The 25355-nt window shown below is 40.6% G+C and overlaps 2 protein-coding genes across 3 annotated transcripts; one reads left to right on the forward strand and one right to left on the reverse strand.

Moving 5' to 3' along the window:
* Window positions 1–2046: 2046 nt before the first annotated feature.
* Window positions 2047–5193, reverse strand: si:ch73-389b16.1 (coiled-coil domain-containing protein 18). The gene is made up of 2 exons (XM_065956072.1): window positions 4818–5193; window positions 2047–4710 (listed from the first exon to the last, which is right to left on the reverse strand). Exons 1-2 carry the CDS (start codon window positions 4996–4998, stop codon window positions 4493–4495), a joined length of 399 nt encoding a protein of 132 aa, XP_065812144.1. The 5' UTR covers window positions 4999–5193; the 3' UTR covers window positions 2047–4492.
* An 8236-nt stretch (window positions 5194–13429) lies between these two features.
* Window positions 13430–25071, forward strand: dipk1a (divergent protein kinase domain 1A). 2 transcript variants are annotated; one of them, XM_065956073.1, is made up of 5 exons: window positions 13430–13731; window positions 22251–22385; window positions 22491–22598; window positions 22680–22856; window positions 23997–25071. In XM_065956073.1, exons 1-5 carry the CDS (start codon window positions 13672–13674, stop codon window positions 24807–24809), a joined length of 1293 nt encoding a protein of 430 aa, XP_065812145.1. In that variant the 5' UTR covers window positions 13430–13671; the 3' UTR covers window positions 24810–25071. The 2 variants fall into 2 exon arrangements, with proteins under 2 accessions (XP_065812145.1, XP_020487797.1); XM_020632141.3 differs by having other exon boundaries at window positions 13432–13741.
* Window positions 25072–25355: the final 284 nt, after the last annotated feature.

Here is a 25355-nt window from a genome sequence, read left to right on the forward strand (position 1 = left end):
CAAATAACTGCAATCTGCCTCTAGCTGCCTTTACCTGCACCATGCCCTTCATTGAAGTTCAATGTAAACTTACTTTAACGTATATGAGGGAGGGAGAACAATATTCTGACCAGAAAACGATGAAATGCTGTAAAGGCAAAGGTGCTTGAGGGTCAATGCTCCTTGCAGCTCCTGTTTGTGTATGAGTTTTAAAGACTCGCTTAGTTTTTCTGCTGCTATATATATATATATATATATATATATATATTTTTTTTAAGATTTATTTTTGGGCTGACATGACATGCGGGAAAGGAGCCACAGGTGGGATGTGAACCCAGGCGACAGACGACAGCCTCCATACATGGGGCGCGCGCCCTAACCACTGCGCCACCAGCGCCCCCTGCTGCTATATTTTGATCAAAATCTTTTTGAGTCAAGCTTAGAAATTTAGCAAGCATCATAAAATCAGTAGGAAGTTAAGGAGTACTTATTTGTGAAATGTGTACATTGTGTACTTCCTGTGTCTTCTGTCACGCTGCAGGAACAAGAACACGTCTGAGAGGATTAACCCGAAGGCTCAACAATGAATTCCATATAAGTTTGAGATGTGACAGCGACTTTGCATTCCCATGGAAACACACCAATAAGCATTGCTTGCTTTATTTACCATAAATAGCAAAATACTAAATGGAAGAAGACTTCAGACTCCGGATTGAGACAGTACACTCATTAGGGACATTTTTGCTGAGCTATTAAATTAAAAAAAGTTATTTTTTCTGATAGGAACAGACAGTTCCCCCGCCCCCGGCCATTAGAAGGATTGCATGTTTATGGCATTAACAGCATTATGTCCACTTCTTACAGTCTTAATAAGAATTCCAGCGCCTTATTCATGTTTTCTCAGATGCCAACATGACGATCCAAACCTTTACTCTCATACAAGGCATTGGATGATATTGTGAAGTCCTTCATTTCACAATATGGAACTACATGCTGTGTTGTGTCATGATATGGGATGTTTTTTAGTTTAAAAAAATGCACAGATAACAAGGCTGTGACCACCACATTCATTGTTATGCTGCCCTGGGTTTGTTGGTCTCGGTGAAGGTTGCAAAAGCAGGGACATCTGTCACAGCTCGGGATGACATATTTAAAATAAATGTAGCACCAGCAAACACAAACAACACCTAACCATGTAAGAAATCTACTGGAGTTGTTTCACCACGCTGACACAATCTTAAAATGGTTTGATTATGCAACACATGCAAAAACATCACATTATACTGAAGCATATTGGGCATGAATGTGGAGGTGGTCACATGAGATTAAGATTTTAGCTGCGGTGAGGGTGGTGGCAACGACACATAAAAGCAGCCCTTCATAGATTTGAACAAAGAATACTGTTGACAGGTGGACGAGCCAGTTTCCTTCTTTGAGTGGTAAATTACAACTTAACTGGCATGGCAGGCGTTAATTGAGCTGTAGACTCACAGGTGTATACATATTAACCCTATAAAGGCCGTCTGCAAAATCTGAATGTGAGAGGTGGAAAACAACATAGCATACAAGAGGAAGGAGGGTTCAGGGTTAAAAAATATTTGAAGAGATAAGCATGTTGATGACTAATTTCAGTGTGAACACAATAAAAGGACTGAAGTAACATCAGCTGCAGAAATATGAATATGAAATTAAAAGACCCATTCTCAGAGTGTTAGATTAGAAGACTGATGAAGCTACAGCCAATAGCCAAATTATCTGAGTTACCACAGAGCTCAACGAAAAGCCAAACGCAAGTTGCTTGTAGTGGGTGTAACTCAAAACCGGCCCTAACCAACTTGGTGCCCTAAGCAAGATTTCAGCTGGTGTCTCTTAAATTGCAGCCAAGAAGTACAGAAACCTCAGAGTGTTAAAGCTTAGCAGAAATGTTTTCCTAAGCTTTACAGCCCCACCCACACCATGAACAAATATCTATTCAGTGAGGACAAAATGCATGCAAGCTCTTAGACATGAATACTAAAAAGGCAAGTGCTTCAAACTATGAATTACAACAGGTGATTGAAAACAAACATGTTTAATTAACTAGGGTGTTAGTAGCACTAAGTACACAAAGTTATATCCCATACAATTTAAGTTATGTCCCATACAACATACTCCACAAAAGAAGAAGTGTATTTCTTACACTAGATATTTTCTTAACACAGCTGCGCCCCTTATGGACGGTCAAGCATTTGCCTAAATTCTGCCCTATGCCACAGGCGAGCCCTGGAGTTACTCCTTTGTTGGTATTAAACTGCAGAGGACATACATCTACATAGAAACTAGTTTAATCATTGTGTTAGCTTTGACTTTTTGGTGTATCCTTTATTAGTTTGAATGGTTTGTTCAGAAAAATGTGTCTGTAAAGTTCTGTATTAGGTTGTTTTAACTCGCTGTGACTCTGGATAGTAATTAATTGGTAAGAAAAATGGCTACATATTTAACCAGCAGAGCGTCTTGTTTCTCTGATTTGAGTAAGAAATGTAACAGATTAAGTCGGCAAAGCTTTGCATTTAAACCCCATTCTGAATAAATCTTAATCAGACGAGAACAGCAGGTGCATCATTTATTTTTGTGGACACATGTTGCCAGTTTCTTTTCCAGACGGTTCTCTCAGAGATCTGCAGCGCCCCCTGCAGGATCAATTTGGAGGATATTTTGTGTGCCTTAAAACTGAACTCTGCACTTTTGGACAAAAGCAAAACAAAATAACTATTTTAAGATTTAAAAAAAATGAGGTTTTATGAATGTGTTAGTTTGTGAAGATGAAAATGTCTGAACTTTGGATCTTAGTTATCTCACTTCTTCCCCTGAATTATAACAAATCAGCTTAAATCAGCTGTACCTAATTATAAACATAGACATAAGCATCTCAGCTATAACGTCATTAAACCAAATGTGCTCATATAATATCCAGAACTTAATAATCAACACTTTCATAATGAGAGGAAGTGTGAAGTAAACAAGCAGACGATTCCAGTCCAGAGACAGAAGAAGAAAAGAGTGTGCCCTGTGAATGTGTTATAATGAGTGTGTACTTCAGGTTCAGCCTCTCAGCATGTGACAGTGTGAAACAAGCCGTGCTAAATTAGGTGTGATCACATCTCTGCCACAGGGAGGGCACGGATCCGCCTTTCAGATGACTCACCACAGACACATAACAGACTATTGATCCCCGAGGGAGAAGAAACACTGAAGAGCACTTCTCTGTCACCTGGGAAAAAAAATACATTACAGATAAAAGAAGACATCCAACTGTGCGTTTCTCAGCTCTTCAGTTCCGTCTGTGATACACTGTTCAAAGTCCTGCCTCTCAGCATGAGTGCATCTCTGACATATAAATGAACAAACAGTTCATTAAGAGTAAAAAGTGGTGCCGCTTTCTTCCTTGTACACTCCTCCCGAAAAGACATGCGAGCTGTGTTTGTCATGCATACATAGTTTGATGTAGTTTGTATGCACAAATTTCACTTGATGTAAGGCTAATCAGGTTGTTCAAATTTAGTAGCATAATGAAAAAGTGTTGATTCACGTATAGATTTACTAAAAGAGAGTCTACATGTTAATATTGGCAAGGTTGACATCAGTTTGATGCAGGTACAATAACAATGAGATTCTGCGGACGTTATCTGGGTAACCAAACACAAACACACGTTTTATTTTCATAAAAGGGTGCAAACATAGCTTCCCAAAAACATTAGACCGGCTGCTCAGTAGGTGTTCTTCTGAGCTGAATAACACTTGTCGTTATGTCCTCACAAATGAACCAAATCTCCAGATTACAGATGTGGAAATGTCAAAAACAGTGTAGTAATTACAAAAATGAAAGAACATAGTTAAACACCAGAGATAACATCAAATGAAAATGAAGTTTTTCTTTGTCTGACTTGTAATTATTAGTTTCCTCCTGTTTTACATCAAACAAACACAACATGCACATTTCTATTCAAGCCATAACAATTGATTTAATATACTGATACATATATGAAAGACAAAAAAACATTGAAGTATTAGGCTATCCGATCCTTAAATCTTTTCAAGTCGATGTTTCACACCGGATTCAACATGAACTCTGAACAGCTTCATTTTAAATCCTCTTCAGGTTCTTTCTCATGAGATGCAAAAAAAAGTGAATGACAGGCACAAAATAACATATTCCAAACATGTCAACATTAAGCCTTCAAACTATGGGATTTCTCAGACTAAGATGGGGGAGTTTAGGTAGCATGTTGTGAAATGAACGATTAAAGTCTCTGAAATAAAGGCTGGGGATGTAAATCAATGGCTACCCTGCAGCGACGGAGGACAAACACAGAGCTCAATCTCCTTTTCCATTAAACCATTGCTGGTCTTGTGAGATTTCAACTCTGCACATGGTTGTTGGCAGGGTGCAGGGTGTCAGGCCAGATTTTCAGTTGGAGTTTTGGAACTTGAAAATCTAGTATGGAAGCAAAAAAGCATCTTCAGAGCATTTTGCTCACCTGAGCCCTGCTGCCAGCTTCTCCATCGCAGCTGTACGCTCCTCTGCTTTCTTCTGTGAGCGACGCAGGACGTTCCTCAGCTCCTCAAGATGGTCCAGAGTGCCCACCAGCTCTCCTTTCACTGTTTTCATCTGGCTCTCCAGCATCTGTGTGTGATGAAGGGAGTTTCTCCTATACCGTCTGGTGGAGCGCACTCTCTCCTCCAGGTCCTCCACTGCAGCACAGAACAGAAAATAGAATCACTACAGAAAAAGGTGGAGGAGTTTGAGAAATGGCAGTAACTAGAAAAACTAATGTAGATGTGCTGTTTGTGATACAGACCCATGTTCTCCTGGTAGCCCATGCTCTCTGAGCCAGATTCCATCTTCTTCTCAAACAGGCCCTTGGTCTGCTGAAGCATCTTCTCCATCTTGACAAGTTCAGCAGCCTTTGTGTCGCTGTCCCGGCGGATTTTGAGTAAATCCTGCTCCTTCTGAGTCAGCTCGCCATGAAACTTACTCATGTTGAGTTTTTAAAATCCTCACTGCACAAACTGCAACTTAACACTGCAAAAGAGTCACCTGCTACACAGCCACCAACCTCAGTGAGCAGAAGACCCGACGATAATGTTTCTAAGACAGATTTCAGCATTCATTGGTGTTCCTCTGCAGAAACAGACTCCTCTTTGTCCTGCTTTGGAGAATTTAGCGTTATGAACGATTCTGCTGGTCATATTAGGCTTTTTATAGTCCCTGACCTCAGCCCATGTCTGGAAGACATCTAGAAACAGTCGACTCTCAGTACCCACTGTTACAATGGGCAAGTCATGAGACCAGCTCCACAAAGCCTCCAAGAAGAACATTCAAATTTGCATTAAATAACTGGTGACAACGTTCTGAGGAGAACAGAAGAGAGGAAGATTATTATTATTATTATTATTAATAATAATAATAATAATAATAAATTAGATTTATATAGCGCTTTTCCAAATACTCAAAGACGCTTTGACAGGAAACAACAAAAAACAAAGCAAGATTGCCCCTTTGTTGGATTATTTGACTAAATGAAACATCTGTGTTTATTCACACACAGGATGAAAGTCTTTAATCTCAAAATTGTGACTAAAAGGGATGCGCCGGTAGCCCAGTGTCTAGTGTAAGTGCTCCATGTAATAAAGTTTACCTTGACCTTGATGTATGGGGGCCATAGTCCTCCAAGCAGGCGGCCCAGGTTTGAATCCAACCTGTGTTACTGCTTCCTTAAGGCATTCCCCAATCTCTCTCCCTCCTTCTCTATCTGTCCTATCTCTATATTCACAATATACTGATGTAACTAAGGTCATTTGAGCATTTTAAGCGATTTTTTTTCTTAACACAGGACATACTTTACATTTACAAAAAAAAAAATAAGAGTCTAATCTTTCAAGTGAGAAAGGCACTAATACATTTTGTAACTATACTCTCTCTTTAACAGATCACATACCAAGAAACAATCTCAACAGCAGCTTTAAGGAGCAGAAACTTTATGTTACTGTTCTGGTATGTGAGCGTATTGATTTGTTTATTTTCTTTCCTAATGCCATTTTACTGCTGGGCACAACGTGATAAAAAGTGTATTAGTGAAGGTCACAGGTTTAGCACCTTGGACAGCTGTCACGTTGAAAAGACTGCAGCTGCAAAGACTGCTGAAAAACTTTCCACTGTGTGATCTAAAAAGAAAAACCCTCCTCTTTTAATTTCTTTACTCTTGCCTGGCCCTGCAGGTGCTTTAGTAAATACTTTATCAGATGTGTATAGTATGTGTGTATGTATTTAAATAAACATAAAGTGTATCTGTCTTTTGTAGCCTCTGTTAGGTGTTTCTTGGCTGCTCTGTGTGTCTGTGTGTGCTGCAGATTAAGGACTATAGCTGGGAGTCTTTGTGTATCTCACGATTCGATTTCGAGCCTTGGGGTCAATATTCGATTCAGAATCTATTTCGGTTCAAAACGATTCTGGATTCAAAGTCTATTTCTGAATGAATACATACTTCAGGATCTTCTCCAGTCATCTGTGAGACTGGCTGAATTTTGTGTTGCCCTATTTGTCATTCTACAGACTTAAAGAGCTATAGCCTTAGCTCTTAGCAGGGGGTGACTGATTAGCCCCCCCCAAAAAAAAGATTTTTGGATGTTATGAATCGAATTTAAAATCAGAAGATAAGAATCTTGATTTTTACATAAATCTATTGTTTTCCCACCTCTATTAAGGACAGGAGTAGCATGGGGAGTACAGTTATCTAACTGTGCACTGTGCAACACAAGCCCCCTCCCCCTTCCGAAAACATCTACCTGGGTGCCAGCTCCACCTTCTGGCTTCTACAGGTGTGACCACTGGACTCACTGCTCCAGCTCATCTGACACTAAACACTCCTGTCACCCACTAACTGGTAAACAACTCTTTCCTGAACTAGTCCTGTGCACCCAAATGAATGTACCTTAAGTGATTTGTGTGCTCCAGTTTCTTTGGATCTTATCTGAGAGAAGGAGTCCACTGGTTATATTTTGAACATACATCCTGTGAATGTTGCAGGTTAACCGATGAAGGCCTTGTTCCTGTTGCTGATCCCTTGTCTCTGTGTCAGCTCTACCTCCATCTCATCCACAGATCTCATCCATATTTCTCCCTGAAGTCAAATGAAGGAGAATCAAGCAGCTGCTTTTTGAAGTGATTCGACCTAACCGAATGTCCCTTTACGAGGGTCACTCACCTCACAGGCTGCCAGGGGCTTCTTTAGATGTGGTTGAAGGGTAATTCAAACGTTCTCTACCTCGTTGCCCTACAGCTGTACAAACAAAATCTCTTTTTAGTTCTCTAATCTCTACATTATAAAATTGGCTCACACTGACATAATACACAGCCAGCACATGATGAGAAACATGAACAGACAAGCTCATTGTAAAATATCTCTGCTGAGAAAAGCAACCACGATGTAAACAGCATAAAAATAGAAGAGAACAATCTCTCCTTCCTTTTACACAAACCAAATGAACCTCTTAAAGATCAAGACAATGTAGAACTATAGGTCATGAAGCATTTCCTTGACAAACAAAACATTTTTCCTCATTCGAAAAAGAAAGGGGTGTGACTTAAAAATGATAAGTGATATAAGATCTATTTGAGGAATAAAACAAATCCTCCTTCAGGGCTATCCAGTTTGAATCAACAAACCTGTGTTTGAGCAGATATGACCCACTTATCTACAATGAACTGACTGTGTTGAAAAAATCCCTGTACATATCGACTTTCTTTTCCTGGTAAAATGAAGCTTAAGTTAAATTCAATAATGACCAAAACAATGCTTACAGCTGTGTTGATTATAACTGACCCTGATCCAGCAGCCCAGTGTGTTCACCAGCAGGGGCATGGGGCTGCAGCAGTGCTGGACCTGTTGGGTTGGGGTTAAGTGAGACGGTCTGGAGAATATTTCTTTAATAATCTAAATGATGATGTGAAAAACAATGACCCCGTTTTGGCAATGATAGAATGAAACAACATAGGGTTGAACTTTGCATGTTCCTTAACTTTAGTTAGATCAGAGACATTTATTTGTATGTAAGGTATATCCTGGGCCTGGGGTCTTAATTATCTCGATACATCTTTTGACACTAAAATGTACTCTAATGGATTCTTTGGGCTGGCGCCACAGCATGCAGGACTTTAGGAAACCCATATCATCTACGATTGATATGGCACTCTATAAGTAACTTATGGTACTTGTGAATCTCCAGATGTGGAGCTCCAAGAGACTATATTTACTCTGTTCGTGCTACATATTGTTGAAGAGTGACCTTGACTTGTACTGTTCTTCCTTCAGCTGAATAAAATCACAGCCTCATTGAAGTTCAACTTGTGGTCTGAGTGTGTGCATCCTAAATCTCACCTGTGCAAAAACAATTGTGGAGTTGTCCTCATCGGTGAACATATTCAGGACAGCCTTTGCGAATGTGGGAGTAACTCTGGTCGATGCGTCAGCACCACCCACTTCACAGAAAGCCTCGCTGAAGGAGCCTTTTAAAATCTGTTCCATGTTTTCATCGTAGATTTTAGTGGCCCTTCTATGACCTAAACCTAAGTTCAACTCCTTTGCAAACTACATCTTTTCCCCATTCCTTGACAGAGGTAGGATCATCAAAATACAGTGGAGCGACTGTCTCTACAGAGAGTCTCAGCACATCTGCGTACATGCTGGTCAGCTTCTCCTTCACATCAAGGGCCAATATGCCAAATCAAGTGTTTGCCTGTCAATGACTTGATTATAATATAAAGCTATTTCTCAGTAGCATTACTTTCTCGGCAAAGTTTTCCTCTTCGTCATCCAGTTTGAAATGATTGCAAAGGGATGGAGTTGTGTCCATATTAATTATGGCTTAATTACGGCTTCCCACATGGCTTCCCACACCCAAATCTGCACTGGTTTCTACACCAGATTGATAAATGACGGCCGTTGTGTGTTTAAATATTAAAGAGGTCATATTATGCCCTTTTGGGGTTCATATATTTAATTTACGTGCCTACTAAAGTATATTCACAATTGCTAAAGTTCGAAAAAAGTGTCTTTTTTCATGTGCTGCCGCTCCTTGCACCCTCTCTGCTCTGACTCTGTCTGCAACGCTCTGTAGTGCCCACGTTCTTAACATCACACAGCAGTTGTACAGATACAGCCGCAGCATACTGCACATTACCAGCATTGTCAAAGTTATACTTTGTTGTTGCAAATAAAGGTTGTTTAGTTAAAAAGACATTTTGTAACTTGTTATTAACTCTGTGTGTTGCCCCGTGGGGGGCCTCACCCTGGCCAGCCTGTGTTTCCCCACCCCCTCTTGTGTTTGTCTGCTCCTGTTAGTGTTTGTCTGTTTGGCAGGCGTGGCTCATCACTCTCCAGTCCTGCCTCCTTACCTGGTCAAGCCTCTTCATCTCCTCCTCCTTGCTGCTCACCTGTATCCAATTACACAATCAAGCCTGCAGTGTTCATAAACCCCGGTTTTTCTTCCACTATCTGTCAGATTGTCTGCTCACCACTAGTGGGAGCTAGAGCCGGCCTCTTTTTGATCAAACAGACTCTGCTAGTTTGTCCTGAAGATTTTGCTGTTATTTAATACTTGTCTCTTTTTTCTGCCCTATAGTGTTTTTTGCCTGCCTGCCTCTCATTTTGGACATTAAACCACCCTTTACACCAGCACCTGTGTTTGTCTGTTGCTCTTGGGTCCAGCCTTAATTGAAACTGTAACAATTTTCTTATCTGGCTTTAACCTACACACAATGTTTTTGAATGTAAATGCTGTAAAAGCTTTCTAACTCTTGTGAATTAGATAAGATAATAAGATAATCCTTTACTGATACCCAGTGGGGAAATTCAAGATTAGCCCATCTGTCACATTATAAGGCTGCATAATTTAGGCTATTATCTTTATATTGAAGCAGCATTTACACTCCTCAACACTGCACCACTGCCATGAAGGATTGTCTATATATAGTTTAATGTGTTTTTTATATATATATATATATATATTGTTAATGAAGAGCAAACTACACCATAGTTAAATTCCTTGTATGTGCACACATGCCTGGTTCATACGGCTCATTCTGAGTCTTATTCTTATTGGATGATGTTGTGACTGTGTGCCACGACTCATCTCACTGAGATGTGGAAGAAGTTGCAATTCTGACTTTGATCAGCTGTAAAGAAACAAAGAAAGCTTTGTCAGGTCATAACATTTGTACTTAGATACATGTTTAGTATCTGACTTATTTATTGTATTGATCTTTTTTAAATATTATGAGTTTGATAACTGCTGCAGGAAGGAATAATTGTTGTTAGATCTTTTCAGAGGAAGCCTCCTCAAAGTTCAGATTTGTATCTCACCGTGTGTTAATAGGTTGTTTAATTGTAATACATGAGTGCCACCATGAGGGGGAAGACTAACAACAGTCATCTCTTGTGAATCTGTCTGCTGTCGCTCAATAAAGCATAATCAACAAAGCTATGTTTTTATCTATTTCGGTTTTGGCAGACATCCGCTTTAACATGAGGAGTCAGTTTCACACATCCTCACACGAGTTACAAATAATAAAATTCTTCTTCAGGATGTTCCTCACAACCTCTGTTGATCAGTAACAGCTCAAGTACAGATTGTTCCAGATGAGGGACGTTAGACACGTCTTGTCACTTGTTACCTAGGTTACTCATTTGATTTAATGGATGCTGATGGAAAGATGAGGTTATGAGCAGGTGTGGGCTGCAGCGTTATACAAAGATGATGGTTGTTAGTGAAAGGTAAACTAGATTTAGACATGGACATTTCAAATCTCCACAGATGTTCCAGTGTCAATTAATGGTAAATGTTATGTTTGTGTAGGAGGCATTCATTATAATATATTGTGCATAATTATCCGTATTTTCTTTAATCAGGCCCCAAAGAGAAGAATCGATCCAGCTAGAGAAGCCTGTGAATCTTTGGTGTATTCTCTGTGCTCTCCAGTCGCACCACAGCCTCAGTCTCTGCAACAGCATGGTTGTTGTTTGTTTGTTCTTATATGGAAACAGAATATTTTATCAACCCACTCAGAGGGCCTCAAGGTAATCAGCATTACATAATCTCAGGAAATACCTTATCTGCATCCAGTTTCTCCTCCGAGCTTCCCCTTCTCAAAATTCTACACCTGCCGCCGAGAAAATCCAATATCACAGCTTTGTTTCTGTCTTTTCTAACGTTCTCCCCAGAAATAATTGATCGATGCAGCTATCACTGCGCCGTTGTGCTGCAAGAATTCCTCGTTCTCCTGCAATTAAATCTGCCGTTTCTAATTTTAAAGACAAATTGCATTTGTGTCACACATTGAAATACACTTTCATGAAATACAACCACCATAAAATTGTTGTCTGTTTTGATGGATGATGATGTAGGCCTACATGATGTGCATGCTAATGTGCTCTATAACTGAGTGCCCATTACTTTTTGTTGGTGCATTCCCATGAGATGCAATCTTACTGTCTTGTATAATATGAGATAGCAGCAAGAGGTCTCACAGCAGAGTCATCAACAAGCTTTTCAACTATACAGACTTCATGTAGCAGCAGTCCAATTTAGGTAAAGTAAGGATTTGATAAGTCACATATAAACATGTTAATCTGTGAATATAAAGATACTCATGCTCCACACCTTTTCTCTCTGCTTCCCTGTAAAGATGACAAAAGAAAGTACATGGATTTGATACAGATGTGAGCCTTACCCCTGTAAAATTGAATATATAACACAAAGTCATTCAAAACAAGAAAGTGGTGATTCATCCTCCTCCTCCTCCTCTGCTGACTCCAGCTTCCCTCTGAGCTGTGAGACTTGTCATTTTTGAGTGTTATTTTTCTAAACCCTACAAGGAAACACAAATCTTCCCTGCTGCCAGTTTTGAGGTGAGGTGTCATATGAAAATTGTTTTTTTTTAAAACGTTTAAGTTCCCTTTTCACCTACCTATGGGGACACCATTCACTATAGGATTTAAACCCGGGGATTTAACCCAGACAGGGACACCATGATGTTGTTGTATTGTTGTGTTGCACCGCAGTCTAACGACAATAAAGCTTATTAGTAATCTTTAAAAGTGTCTTTCCATATCTGTCTCCCACATGTTCTTCCATGTTACACCATGCTAAATCAAATGTTATGTTCATCTTAGATAACTGAGATCAAGCTTTACAAGGTCATATAGTCTGCATACAGATTCTTACATTTGACATCCATGCAGATTTGCATTCATTCAAAATTTATTTGGATGCTCATTCTGTCCGTATTCTGACCACTACGAGTGAAAATCCAATATTTAGTTATTTTATCTCTGTTTTGTTCTCCACAAACTCCCGGGAGAAATATCCAAATTCTTTAGATGCTCAGTGCACATCTATGATGACCCGCTTCAGGTAACTTAGTGCGTGTGATGAGTGTGTCTGAGAACTGAGAGAAAGTTCCAGGTTCTGGCCATATTGCATACATAACATTATTTATAGAATAGAATAGAATGTTTTTATTGTCATTATACAATTGTACAATGAAATTATTTGGCTTCACCTTTAAAGTGCACACACATACAAGCATCCACAGCTAAAGACAACAAAATTAGAAAATTAAAAAAAGGAACTCTCATTCAGGTAGGATGGGCAATGCATGGTAGGAGTTATTTACAGGTGGTAGCATAGCAGAATATAACAATCAATAATGCAAACGTATTGCTGAGGGATACTTTGCTGAACTTTAAGGGCATGACAAATTGAATGAGTAACAATTAACTACATTGTAAATATAAAGCATTCCAAGCTGGACATATGGAACAACATCTACCATGTAATAAATCATTGTTTATATGATAGATTCCAGTGCAATATATGCACATGAGGGTATTTAGCATTTCTGTTCTAAATATCCTGTATTACACTATTTTAAACACAAGGTTTTTTTAATACAGAGCCACTAGTGTGAACAATTAATGATACATTTTGCGAACATGATACTTATCTAGTAGAAACACATTTTTATCTTGTGAGCACAAGTAAGATGATTTGTGCGAACAAGATCATTATATTGTATTCACAAGATTGGCTGCATATCTTGTGAGTACAAAATGATTAGCCAATACCGTCTGACATGTGCGAACAAGATAATTATGTTGTGTGCACAAGATGTTTTAAATTTACTTTTTTGGGGCTCTGTAGTTTTATGTGCAAAATTTTCTCACACAAAATAACGAATCCTTGTCTTTCTCAAAAAAATAATTTATGAATATATAGACAGTTATATAGCGTGTTTGGACTGAAACCGAAGTGGTCGCTAAGAACCCCCTAAAGCATATCAGACAGCATGTAGGACGTAGGCTTTTTTTTTTTTATATGAACCACAAATGGTCACAAACTGTCAATCATCCCAATTGGTCCAAACGCCTCAGAAGCCATCATGGCCAATGTGAGGCTGACTTCGCCGCAGTCTCGGGCGCAACTCAGCCTGCCGCCTCGCGTGTCTAAACGCACATCAGTGTCGGAGCTGTCGACAGAATTGACACTGTTCTCTATTTGGATGATCTCCAGGGTTTGCCCGATAGGCGTTGCCTGATAGTCGACCATATGAAGAGCACGCGGAATGTTCCTTCCTCCTCCAGCAGCTGATGTGAGATGTTCTGCTTTTGCCATGGCACGAGGTCTCTTTCCATGGGGGTTCTTCAGAAAGCCTCTGTACGTCCAGGTAAGCTTCTGGGAAATCCTCCACCGCTCTGAGGTAGAGTCCAAATGGGAATATGTGCGCCTATAGGCTTTCTACCGGTAACATCCGAGCGTATAATAGACATACATCGTTTTTTTTTTTCGATTGAAGGCAACCAGGCAATGCATGTTATGGTTTGCACGTTGTCAGTAGATGATGTCATTTGCAGGTGTTACTGGTTGGGGTTCGTTAGACTGAATTATAAAGTCACTTGATGCTCGACGGATCAACCATCCTCCCCGTTGCTGTAGCAACCATGTCCATGATACATCTGGCTGCCACAGCTGATACATTCAAAAGAGGCTGTTTCAAAAGGCTGCAAAAGTTATTATCACCTTACATAACACAGGGCATTTACCTTATTATAGGCTAACTCTATATTATATTGCAATTCCATGTTCACTGCATGAAAATCAGAATGAGAAATTGTATGCTTTGTTTGCTCTGCCATTGTTCTTATAAGGAAACATTGCCAAACTTTCTTGACATGCAAATTAATTTTCTAATCATGAACGTGTAATAGATATTGCATAAAGGCCTGTGTTTGAAGCTGCCCCATGTTCAACCCCGCGTGGGAAGCTTTTGAAGAACGTTATGTAACAGTTGGCTGTGACTGAATTTAGGTGAAGTCTACAGTGGCCTTCCCCATAAGTAAAATTAAACTCTGCAAGGAAATCCCCTCAAGGACATGTGGAGGTCTCAGGAACCCAAATTAAGTATACACAACCGCTGGCTGAGCGGAGATGTAGAAATGCGTCCTTAAACAAACAGTCTTGTAATTGTACCTCGGCCACAGACATTTGCTTCACTAATTGTGGTTTAACAAATGTCTCATCTCGGCTGCTCTGTGTTTTCTCTGCTTGCTCTTGCATATAAGACACAAAGAAACTGTCCAGTGCAGTGAATGGAGGGAGAAACAGGCCATCTCAAGGGACAGCCACCAGCATCGCTTTCTAGGTCACCTCAGCCTTCCAGTGACAACTTAAAGTATTAGAAGTGTCATTCACTGATCCTTGGAGAGAAGCTATTTCCTGTAATCCACAAACTTTAGTCTGGATCAAGAGAAACATGTTTTTTTATTTTTTATTATTAGATTCAATTATGAATATTACGATTAAAAAAAAGTATGCCTGATTTTGTGGTTTTTCCAATTATCGTTTGCTTGATGCAGTGAGAAAGATTATTTTGTCAAAACACAATTTAAAGTCAAAGTATGATAGACGTCATAGTGATAGTAAAAACATCTTGACAGCAATTGAATCTCTCTCACATTTTTCATTATTTTTAATTTTTTCATACCTTTAAAGTTGTACTGTATTGTTGAATTAAGGTTACATATTATGCAAAATGCACTTTACCATGTTTCTCTCACACTAATCTGTGTCCCTAGTCCGTCTACAAACCCCCCAATTATAAGAAAAGTCCATCCTCTCTGTTTCTTGCCTGCTCCACTTTTCACCGTAAAGAATCGGGCATGGTGCAAATAAGCCAGTGCCTCGTCCCCTTCCAGAGGGGCGTGGTCAGAAACAGCTCATTTGCATTTAAAGCTACAGACACAGAAACAGCCTGTTCTGAGCAGGGCTGAAATAGAGGGGTTTATAGGCATGATCAAATACAGGATCAGAGTGGATATAGAACAAGAAACTTCACAGACATGTTTTAGGGAGCTCTGAGAGAGGAATATAATATGTGACCTTTAATATTTACAAGATATCATCAGCAATGATAAATTAATTCTCTCTAAAAAGGATTTCATCAACTTCTTTTTAATCCGCTCACTTTGTTATCCCTCCTGTCTGGATCCTTGCTTGTTGTGTACGTTGCTTTGGACAAAAGCATCTTCTTAATTAAATTGTAACATTGTATCATTAGCAGAAGATTTACCCTATTCTTCATGGGTGAGGACACATCATCTTTACCTTGAATTCATGTTGCCATATAACCTGCATAATCTGCAGTTTGAAAGTTTGTCCTTTCACAGCTGCTGTTACATACTGCACAAGTTGTCACAACACCAGAACTTTACACTTAGACATACAAAAGGCTATACAGGATACCAGTAAATAAAAATACATTTATATCTGTTTTGATTCCACTGACATACAAAATTGAAAATCCAAGTCACTGAATATTGAGTACATTTGAAAAATAATATGAATGTTTTTTTTTTCTTTAATCACCAAACTCCTGCACAAACATGCACAAATATGTTGGCAACAGTGTTCCCAAATGTGGGAGGGAGTTTCCCCTGACATGAAGATGCAGTCCCTGCAGGAATAAATTAAGCCTTTGGTTATTTAGTCTGTGTCATCTGTGTTTGAAAACCATGTACTTGATGTTTTATTGTTCAAATGAAAGCATCAAGACGCACAATACATCAGCTGATAAAGTCATGTTCACATGTGGGTATGTCGCAGTATTGAGTCAGCATGAAAATGTGAGCTTTGTATGTGTATGAGGGGGTGGAGGGGGAGGGAAGGAGGCGGTGTGTGTGTGTGTGTGTGTGTGTGTGTGTGTGGTGAGGGGGGTTGCCTGCTGTCTGGACAGTGATGAGTCAGATCTTTGTAGTGTCTGTGCACAGAGTGTGGCATCCTTTTTCCAGCTCAGTCTGTGACAAGTGGAGAGGCATGCTAAGCTTCTTCTGGAGCAGAGCTCTTAAAGGTGGTCTTTTCTGTTAACTGTTAACTGGATCACTGACTAACACATGACCTTCTGAAAATATTTTGTCAACGTCAAGGCCAGTCTGCCCTTGAAATCTTCCCCAGTATGCTCATTCACACATGTGACATGTCCCTTAAGGCCCTGACACACCAAGGAGACTGTCGGCCGTCAGTCCGTGGTCGTCACTTTAGTTTTTGCGGTGTGTCCGGCTCCGTCACTGGTCGGCCCCAGTTAGCCTTTTTATGGCCAAGTCCACATGTTGAATTGTCGTGAGCCGTCGCCGACGCCGTCAGCACCACGCACTACGTTGTACTTAGCAGCCATTCTAGTCAATCATTGTGTTCACACGGCGCGCGCTGCGGTCCGTCTCCGGAGCGTGCCACCAACGGCACTGCGCTCTGCTCCGTTTCAAATACGCAGCGAGTCTATTTTCGCCGGAGTACGCTGCAGGCACGCATCAAGCTGGACAGACTATGACAGCCCGGACAGGAAGTCAGACAAAGACTGTTGTTGAATGTTGTTTGCATGTTTTTCTCTTTATTCCCGCGGGATCTCGTAGTTCTCCTGTGATGTGTCATGGGTGCGCTCCGCTGCGCTGACGTCCCACAAACGGATCCAGTGTGAATGGGCGCGAGCCGTCCGACAGAGCAAAACTGTGGCGCTGACGGACCGCGGCGCGCACGGAGTATGTGTGAGTTGGGTGTAAGAATCTCTCTGATTGGCTGTTTAGCTTAGTGAAACAGGAAAGCCAGTGCACGAGAAGAAATACAGAAGCACCTCTTCTATTCTTGTTCCACTAATAAAAGACCAAGGGCTGACAACGCCAGTGTCATTTTCAACTTTTTATCAGACATTATTGGCTGGGAAGAAGACTATGGCTTCTGTACATGGGGTGCAAGTCATAACCACTAGGCTACCGGCACCCGTCACACAAAGGAGTAGCTAGTTTGTGAGCATGAGCATTGATCAATAACTTCAACTAGGGAGGTAGTGACTATATTGGCCCAGTTTAATAAGGAGGTGATATATGATGGTAATTTGTCTGTTAGGGCTGAATGCCTGTCATGCCAGACTAACCTTTTAATACATACTGCGATGATAAGTAGAGTACCTGTCACAAGTGATAAATCGTAGGGCAGAATGATGAACTGAATCAAGTGGTTTATTGTGAAGGCAGGGCATGTCTATCGATGATGTCTCCATAATCCAGGAGAGATAAGGAGAGGGCTTCAGTCATCTGCTTCCATTCCAGCAGAGGATAAGATGAACTCAGTGTCTGTGCAAGTATTAAACGTTTTACTGATCGAGAGTTTGCAAATAAAACATTTAAATGTTAAATAAGATTCAGCCAGAAACCCTGTCAATGCTTTAACCTTCCCAAGTGGTAATGTGGTAAGATATGTCCCCAGTGTCTTTGGCTTTAGTGAACAGCTTGTAATCTGTCTTATTTGCTTTCAGGACTATTTTTTTTTAATTGTTAAACATGAATTTGATTTGCAGAAAATATATTCGGTATCTCCCGTCATTCACTCCTCGAGCCCTCTCTCATTTTATGGTGTCTCTACATTCACGTCTTTCTCGGCTCTGCATTGCAGCCCATTAACCAGCGCTCTCTGAGGGATAGCTTTATAACCATACATAATGGATGAATAGTTTGCAGGCTGCACAAACCAAATGTCACGACAGGCTTTTGATCAGCTCTGATCTCTCTGCCTCAACAGTTCAATGTGAGGTAGCCTGTGCGTACTTGAATGGTTTAATACACAGGCTTCGAAACAGAGCTGTGTGTGGGTTGAGAGGAAGTTCAACCAGATGTAGACCGACTATTTCTTTCTGCCCACCTCAGCTCATGGCCACAGTTCCCCATCATTCTCTAATTAAAAGCTGTCACAGCAGCCACAATCAATATGGCCTCATTAGCCATGTTTGTGTAACTCTTCCCCTTCACAAGGGGTCAATACATAACCCCAGAGATAGAAATGAAACGGCCTGAGTAGAAATGAAAGCCACAGAGTATCGATTACAAAAAGGCTAACCATACATTTGTTTCCCAGCAGAGTGTTATTTCCATAATACTTATGCTGTTGATGCATTTCACCTACGGGAAAAATCAATGGGAACTATATGCAGCACTTACTTGTGTGGTCACTGATGTTAAAGTTGTAGTCAGTCGACATGGTCAGATTTGTAAATAAACCAAACAGTAAACACAGCAGAAATCATACTGAAACAGCGATGGTTAAATCATTGGTAACAACAAAGCGGCACAGTGTTTTGAAGATGAATTGTTTGTACAGGCATCTGTCGTTTCATTAAACAGCAAGATCAGCGGACAGAAAGTAATTCAAAGAGCATTGAGACGACTGTAAGACAACATGTTAGATTTTTGTTGGCTCCGTCTGTAAACTAGAAAACACAAAGGAGGTCTGAGCAGATTGGAATTTAAGCAGCCATCATGAGGAAAGGGATCAGGAGTGTTTGAGACATATGGTGGTCTAATGTCAAATCAATCTAAAACATTCACTCTCAGTTTGAGTTTCAAGCTTGGGTGATTTGTTTTATCAGGGGACCTCTTCTAATTTTGTAATCATCCCTAACATCAGTGTCTGGTGCAGCACATTCACACTGGATAAGCAAAGTCTATAAGTTACTCAAACTTACTGACATTTCTGACAAATGTTGAGGTGCAGTGACGATATAGTGCATCTCGTGTTTAGCAGGTGAAAGTGCCTTAATGTAAGCATGCAGCTGATGTTAGCACTCTGAGGCATTTGATTTTGAGCCTGTTGAAAGATGGAAGATGTTGCTTACTGCATGCTGCAAAGCATGTCATCCATCGTATTACTCTTCGACATCCGCTTCTTCTAATGGATTTTAGTTTTCCCTCTCTGCGAATGGGTTTCCCTTCTGTGTAGGGAGATGGGCCAGCTGAACTTGCTCCCAAAATGCTATAAAAATCTTTGTCTACAATGTCCAACGCAGCCCCACAAAGAGAGGCAGAGAAAGCCAGACTGTCTAAAAAATTACCACCCCAAATACTGAGATGCAGGTTTGGACAGCTGATCTGTTTTATAAAGACGTACGAGAAACTCTAAGAAAGTTACTCATATATTTGGATAAGTAAGGGCGTGGCTGAGTTGACTGACAGGCAGGCGTGTAGTAGCTATTTGCCAGAAAGCTTAAGGCCCCCCCTTTACCCCTTTGCCTCTTGCTATGTTGATCAAAAGCTAGGTTGAGATATCATCTTGCTCAACATAACACATTTTCAAAGGGATAATATGGGACATTTTCTTTTAAGCATTAAGTTGTTCATTAGGCCAGAAATTTGCCAAATTTCTCAAGCTTTTAAATTCTGCAGAGGATCCTTCTCAGAATGAGGAATTCTGAGACATGAAAAAGCACGACCGTGTCTTCATTTGTTAAATGCAGCACTGGTGACAGTGGCAGAGAAATATACTCCTGTGTGTTTTCCTCTAAAGAACATTAAAAGCTTCTGCATGCAGAGAAATGAGATTACAGGGTGACACAAAGAGTGTCTGAAAGCTTGATTTCCACATTATCTCTGATGTCCATGGCAGAAAATGGAGGGATGATCCAGTTAGAGACAGATACAAATGACAAAAACAAATGTAATCTCTGGAAAATAGACTTCACATCCAGTGCTTCAAAGTTAGCTTTTTTATTGAGTGTATGATCAAAGAGCAGAGTGACTGTCCTTTCACTAAAAAGTTTGAGCGGACTTATCCCAGTAGATGATGGAGCGTAGAGTGCTACAAAGTGGATGAAGAAGCAGGGGAGAGAGACAGAGAGACTTGTGCCAAGAAAGACAATTGAAAGTGAAAAGGGCAGCTAGTGTAAGCAAGGGGAGGGTGGAGAGAGGAAGCCAGTCCATCACTGTCAGGGCTCAGTGCAAAAATCATTAGCTGGGAAGTAGGGCTGCTAAAAAGTCTTTTATTTTTCACTAATGTCCTCCAGTTGGAGAAATGCCATTTTGGAGGAGGCCCACTGTATCCATCAGCTGGAAAAATAGAAAGATCTGTAGAAAGTCCAGCGCTGCTCTAAATGTTTCAATGTGGTTGAACTTGTTCTACACCACAGACAACCTTCACTGTTAATTAGTGAGCACCCATTAAGAAGCAATTCGATCATTGATGGACTCAGAGACAGCTCAGTTTGGAGCTAATTTGTTTTGAGCACAGACTGTAAATAAACATGGACGAAGCCTGACTTACATCACCCATTGATTTCTGAAGGGCTCTCTTGGAAGTCCATGGTGGCTGCCTTATTGGAAATGAGGACTTTCATTCAACCCAGTGACAGGCAAACTGCTGGAGCTGAGGCGGGCGAAGTCTCCTGACATACTGCTACAACTCAGCTGCTTACAGTCAGTTCTGTCAAGCCCCTAATTATGAATAACTTGTATCCTTCATAAAATCAAACTAGGTGAGCATTGGGGTTCATTTTTTAATTAAATTTAGGTTTAATTAAAGGTGAGTAAGGTGAGGGGGTGGTCAGTATTTTTAGATGTGATGGATATGGCATGTCATTTGCAAATCTATCCATCCAAACATTGTTCGTTCATTTTTAACCAGATGAATTAAAAGATCACTTGACTTTAATTTGTAACTTATTGTCCTGTCGTACTTTTTTATTTGTAGATTTAAAATATTTGATAAAAACTGCCCTACATGAAACATGTCGCTGTTTGAAATAACCTTGACCTGAGGCCTTTGTTCTTTTACTTACTTGATGAATTGTGTGTTTGTTGCGTGGCTCTTATATCTCAATGCTCTCTGGTATATAACAGGAAGATCAATAAATAAATCAAAATAATATTTTATTAATGTTAAAAGTAATCATAACTAAGATCCTCTGCAGTAAGAATGTGTGGACAACAGGAACGTGAGGAAAACAAAGGACAAATCCTTCCTGCTTATGATCCAGCAAGCTATCAGCATACTAAAGATTTCCCTGTAGCATAGCTACAGTCTAGTAGTGCTGCTATTAGATTCAGAAGAGATGGTTTGCCAGAAACCCAAATACTGTGTGAAACACGCAGAACACCAGGAACACAGAGAAACTGTATAACCAATAGTTCAACACTTATTTATTAAAGTCATTTCGACATTGGGAGTTGGTGAGGACAAAAAGAGGAGAGAGGATATTAAACATGGATTTGTAGTTGGGTGGCCAGAGACTAGACTCCAAATGTTGCTCCATGTGTGCTGGATTTGTTGAAAGACAACTTTGTGCACTGTTGTGTATGGTTAAGCATTTTGCAACCTATGTTTTAAGCAATGATGTAAAAGTAACGTTTTACTTGCTTACACACTCAAAAAGATTTCAAAGTGCATGGCACATCAAATTTGGTGCACCAAAAATTTGAATGTCCTGTATTGTGCATGTCCCAAGATTCAACATTTCACAGAAAGATATTCATCTTAATGCTTTTCTAAAAAATAATCAAACTTAGTGTTCATAGCAAGACTGTCCTCTAAACATAAAAGAAGACACTGGTGTAATGGCCTTAGGCAACAATCATGATCCTCATCTCATCAATCTCTATAATATTAGGTCATCAACAATTCCCTCGTCTCAGGCTGGTCTCAAATCAGCTCAGGCATTTTTAATGCACTGAAACATCATCAGATAACAGAGTGCATTGCAAATGATTTATTGATGAAGAATCAGATGCTATTAAGGACCCTGATAATGCCAATAAATGTGAATATATGAGCTTATTGAATCTTCAGCGCTGTTTCCATGTACATGTCGAGCATCTATTCATTTTTTTTAAGTGCTAACAAGCTTTGGTAAATGTTTCCAACAGGCCAGATTCTCCTACCTACACATGAAGTACCTGTTCTTTTCCTGGCTGGCAGTGTTTGTGGGGAGCTGGATCGTCTATGTGGAGTACTCGTCCTACACAGAGCTTTGTCGTGGGCACGACTGCAAAAACTCAATAGTGAGTATATTCCCTGCGACTCATGTCTGCAATCCTCAGTTCTCTCTGTTTGTCTTCCAGTTCCCTTTAATGTGATGAACCAATTTGTTTCATTGAATTTTTCAGTGTGACAAATACAAAAAAGGTGTCATCGATGGCTCGGCCTGCAGCAGCCTGTGTGAGAAAGACACTCTTTACCTGGGGAAGTGCTACACGGCCAAGGCCAACAGCCAGGTCAGCCTCTTTTCAATCAAATACACTCACCTTGTTTCTAATCCTGCTCTACCTTACGCTTACTTACTGTGTTTATTTTAGGTTTACTCTGGGATCTGGGGAGATCTGGAGGGAGTCATTAAGTGCCAGATGGAGGAGGCTCCTCAGTATGATTTGGGGAGTGAGATTGAGCACAGGAAGGAGGCTGCGACCTTCAACAAGCCCACCGAGGGGACGTCTGTGGAGAAGTTCAGAGAGATGATCCTCAGCCACTTAAAGGTCATTAAACACTTGATAATTAGAGATGAATCATATTCAATTCGATAACAGATGCAGATATATTCTGGCTCATTGTGGCACATTGCAAATGCAGATCCCAGTATATGTACATATGTTTCTTACCGATATGCAGAGAGAACTCTTACAGTGATGACCACCAAGGAGTTGACGACATAAAATACATTCCTTTAAATAAATATTCAGTGGGCAGAATAGCACAGCTTCAATACACTCTACAGCTACATCTGAAAGATGAAAGAAGATTTTCAGTTTTGTGGATGTATGCTGCCACCTGCTGTAGTAGAGGGAGGAGTGAAAAGTCAACAAGCTGCTCTGCTTGAAGTAATTGTGACAAATCATCTTCAAACTTCTGCCATCATCTTGAGAGACATGCATGTTTGGAGGTGATGAATATATTAAACAGAAAGTTTTAGTCATTTGGACCATACTAATTATGTACTAATATTATGATGTAATCCTAGATTAACTTCAAAGTCTTATTTATCACCAACCTTAAGCTAAGCACTGAAGCCATGTGTGTCCATGAGAGATGGTTTAGCACTTTTCTAGTCTTCTGACTCCTCAAAGTGCTTTTACACCTCAGATCAAATCTACACATTCACACACTGATGGTAGTGGCTGCTATGTAAAGTGACAAGCAGTATTAGCTAATCCATTCATACACATTCATAAGCTGCCTCTGAAGCAGCGAATCCCCGACCATCAGGTTGAGAGACGACCGACTCTACCAACTGACGCTCCAAATTTTTCACAGCCGCATCAAAATTTCCCATCATACGTTGACTGGAAATGCCATTAAACAAACTGTCCAAAGCTTATTTAGCTGTTTTAAGGTTTATTTTCAAACTTTAATTGAGTACTACTGGTGTTTACAATGTGTTTGCATTGGTTTGTTTAGGCTGGACAGTCACGTCCTTTACATCACCAAGTTTGCAAAGAACCCTTGTAATACCCACAGGAAAGTCCACAGAAAATGCAGACTCATGGAAAGCCTTGGTAATGATTTGACAGTGAGACAGCACTGACGCACTAACCGGGAGCGCACTTCAAAGTGTGTGAATGTGGAGATGGGGATGTGCTAGGGCACATGTCTTCAAAATGTTTTCTCTTTCTCTGCAGGCTAAAGCGGGGGATCAGGCCAACCTTGCAGACCTGGCAACCCAAGTATTATCTATAACCGATGCCAATAAGGACGGTCACATCTCCCTGCCTGAGGCCCGCTCCACATGGGCTCTGCTGCAGCTCAATGAATTCCTGTTAGCTTTAGTCCTGCAGGACAGAGAGCACACACCCAAGTTACTGGGCTTCTGTGGAGACCTGTATGTGATGGAGAAGGTGCCGTATTCTCCACTGTACGGGATCAGTCTACCCTGGATCATGGAGGTGTGGATTCCTGCCGGTCTGCGCCGCAGCATGGACCAGTGGTTCACCCCGTCCTGGCCACACAAGGCCAAGATCTCCATCGGACTGCTGGAGCTGGTCGAAGACATTTTCCATGGCACCTTTGGCAGCTTCGTCATGTGCGATGTGAGCGCCAATAGTTTTGGATACAATGATCGTCATGACCTGAAGGTGATGGACGCACGGTACATTGTCCCTGAAGCCACCTTCCAAGAAATCATCAGGCAGCAGCGCTGCGACGTGGACGAGGATTGCCTCTATGGGTCAGACTGCCTCACGTCTTGTGACCTCACCAAGCACCGCTGCACACCTGAGGTCACCAGGCCGAACTTAGCCAAAGCATGCGAGGCACTGAAGGACTATATTCTGAGAGGCGCCCCGTCTGATGTGAGGGAGGAGCTGGAGAAGCAGCTCTACGCGTGCATCGCACTGAAAGGGTCAACGGAACAGATGGAGATCGAGCATTCACTGATTCTGAACAATCTCAAGACTTTGTTATGGAAGAAAATCTCTCACACTAAAGACTCGTAAAGATATGGCATTACACAAAGGCACAGGAAGGATTCCTCCCCCTTAAGAGTTTGTTTTTTTATTATGTGGACTCTCTCCTCCGTGTGGAAACAGAAGTCATTCCATATTTATCTCAACATGTATAACAGTTTATCTCGCAGGAATGTCATTTTCATATGTAATCATATAATAAGAGAGTTTTGTTTTTAAGTTTTCTTTATATAATGAAGTCAAATGAGCAAGTGCAATTTTTGAAACGATGAATAAAAAACATTTTATCTGAAGAACATTTTAACCTGTGTTTAACCTTCTACAGCGACATGTGTGGTGTTCAAATCAGATTTGCAGGAACACGTTTTCAAACTGAAGGTGGAGATTCAGGCTCTCTTTAGTGATCCAGATCATTCGGCTCAGCTCAGTTACAAAAGCTGGCTCATCAGTGACCCATTAATTATAGACAAAAAACACGCTCAACTCACTTTCAACAAAAACGACTTGGTGCTGAATCCCAAAAAAAGATTTTGAAGAAGAAAAATGATAAGGACAGCACTCCAAATTTGATATTTT

Source organism: Labrus bergylta, chromosome 6, assembly GCF_963930695.1.
Source record: "Labrus bergylta chromosome 6, fLabBer1.1, whole genome shotgun sequence".
Taxonomy (NCBI): domain Eukaryota; kingdom Metazoa; phylum Chordata; class Actinopteri; order Labriformes; family Labridae; genus Labrus; species Labrus bergylta.

Bases quoted from the DNA above. Each gene is read 5' to 3' on its own strand.
- si:ch73-389b16.1 (XM_065956072.1), bottom strand. From the start codon at position 4,998: ATGAGTAAGTTTCATGGCGAGCTGACTCAGAAGGAGCAGGATTTACTC. The intron at 4,711-4,817 runs GTCTGTATCACA...TCTGTGCTGCAG, and splicing joins GGGCTACCAGGAGAACATGG to TGGAGGACCTGGAGGAGAGA.
- dipk1a (XM_020632141.3), top strand. From the start codon at position 13,640: ATGTTCCTTCCTCCTCCAGCAGCTGATGTGAGATGTTCTGCTTTTGCC. The intron at 22,599-22,679 runs GTCAGCCTCTTT...TGTTTATTTTAG, and splicing joins CGGCCAAGGCCAACAGCCAG to GTTTACTCTGGGATCTGGGG. The intron at 22,857-23,996 runs GTCATTAAACAC...CTTTCTCTGCAG, and splicing joins TGATCCTCAGCCACTTAAAG to GCTAAAGCGGGGGATCAGGC.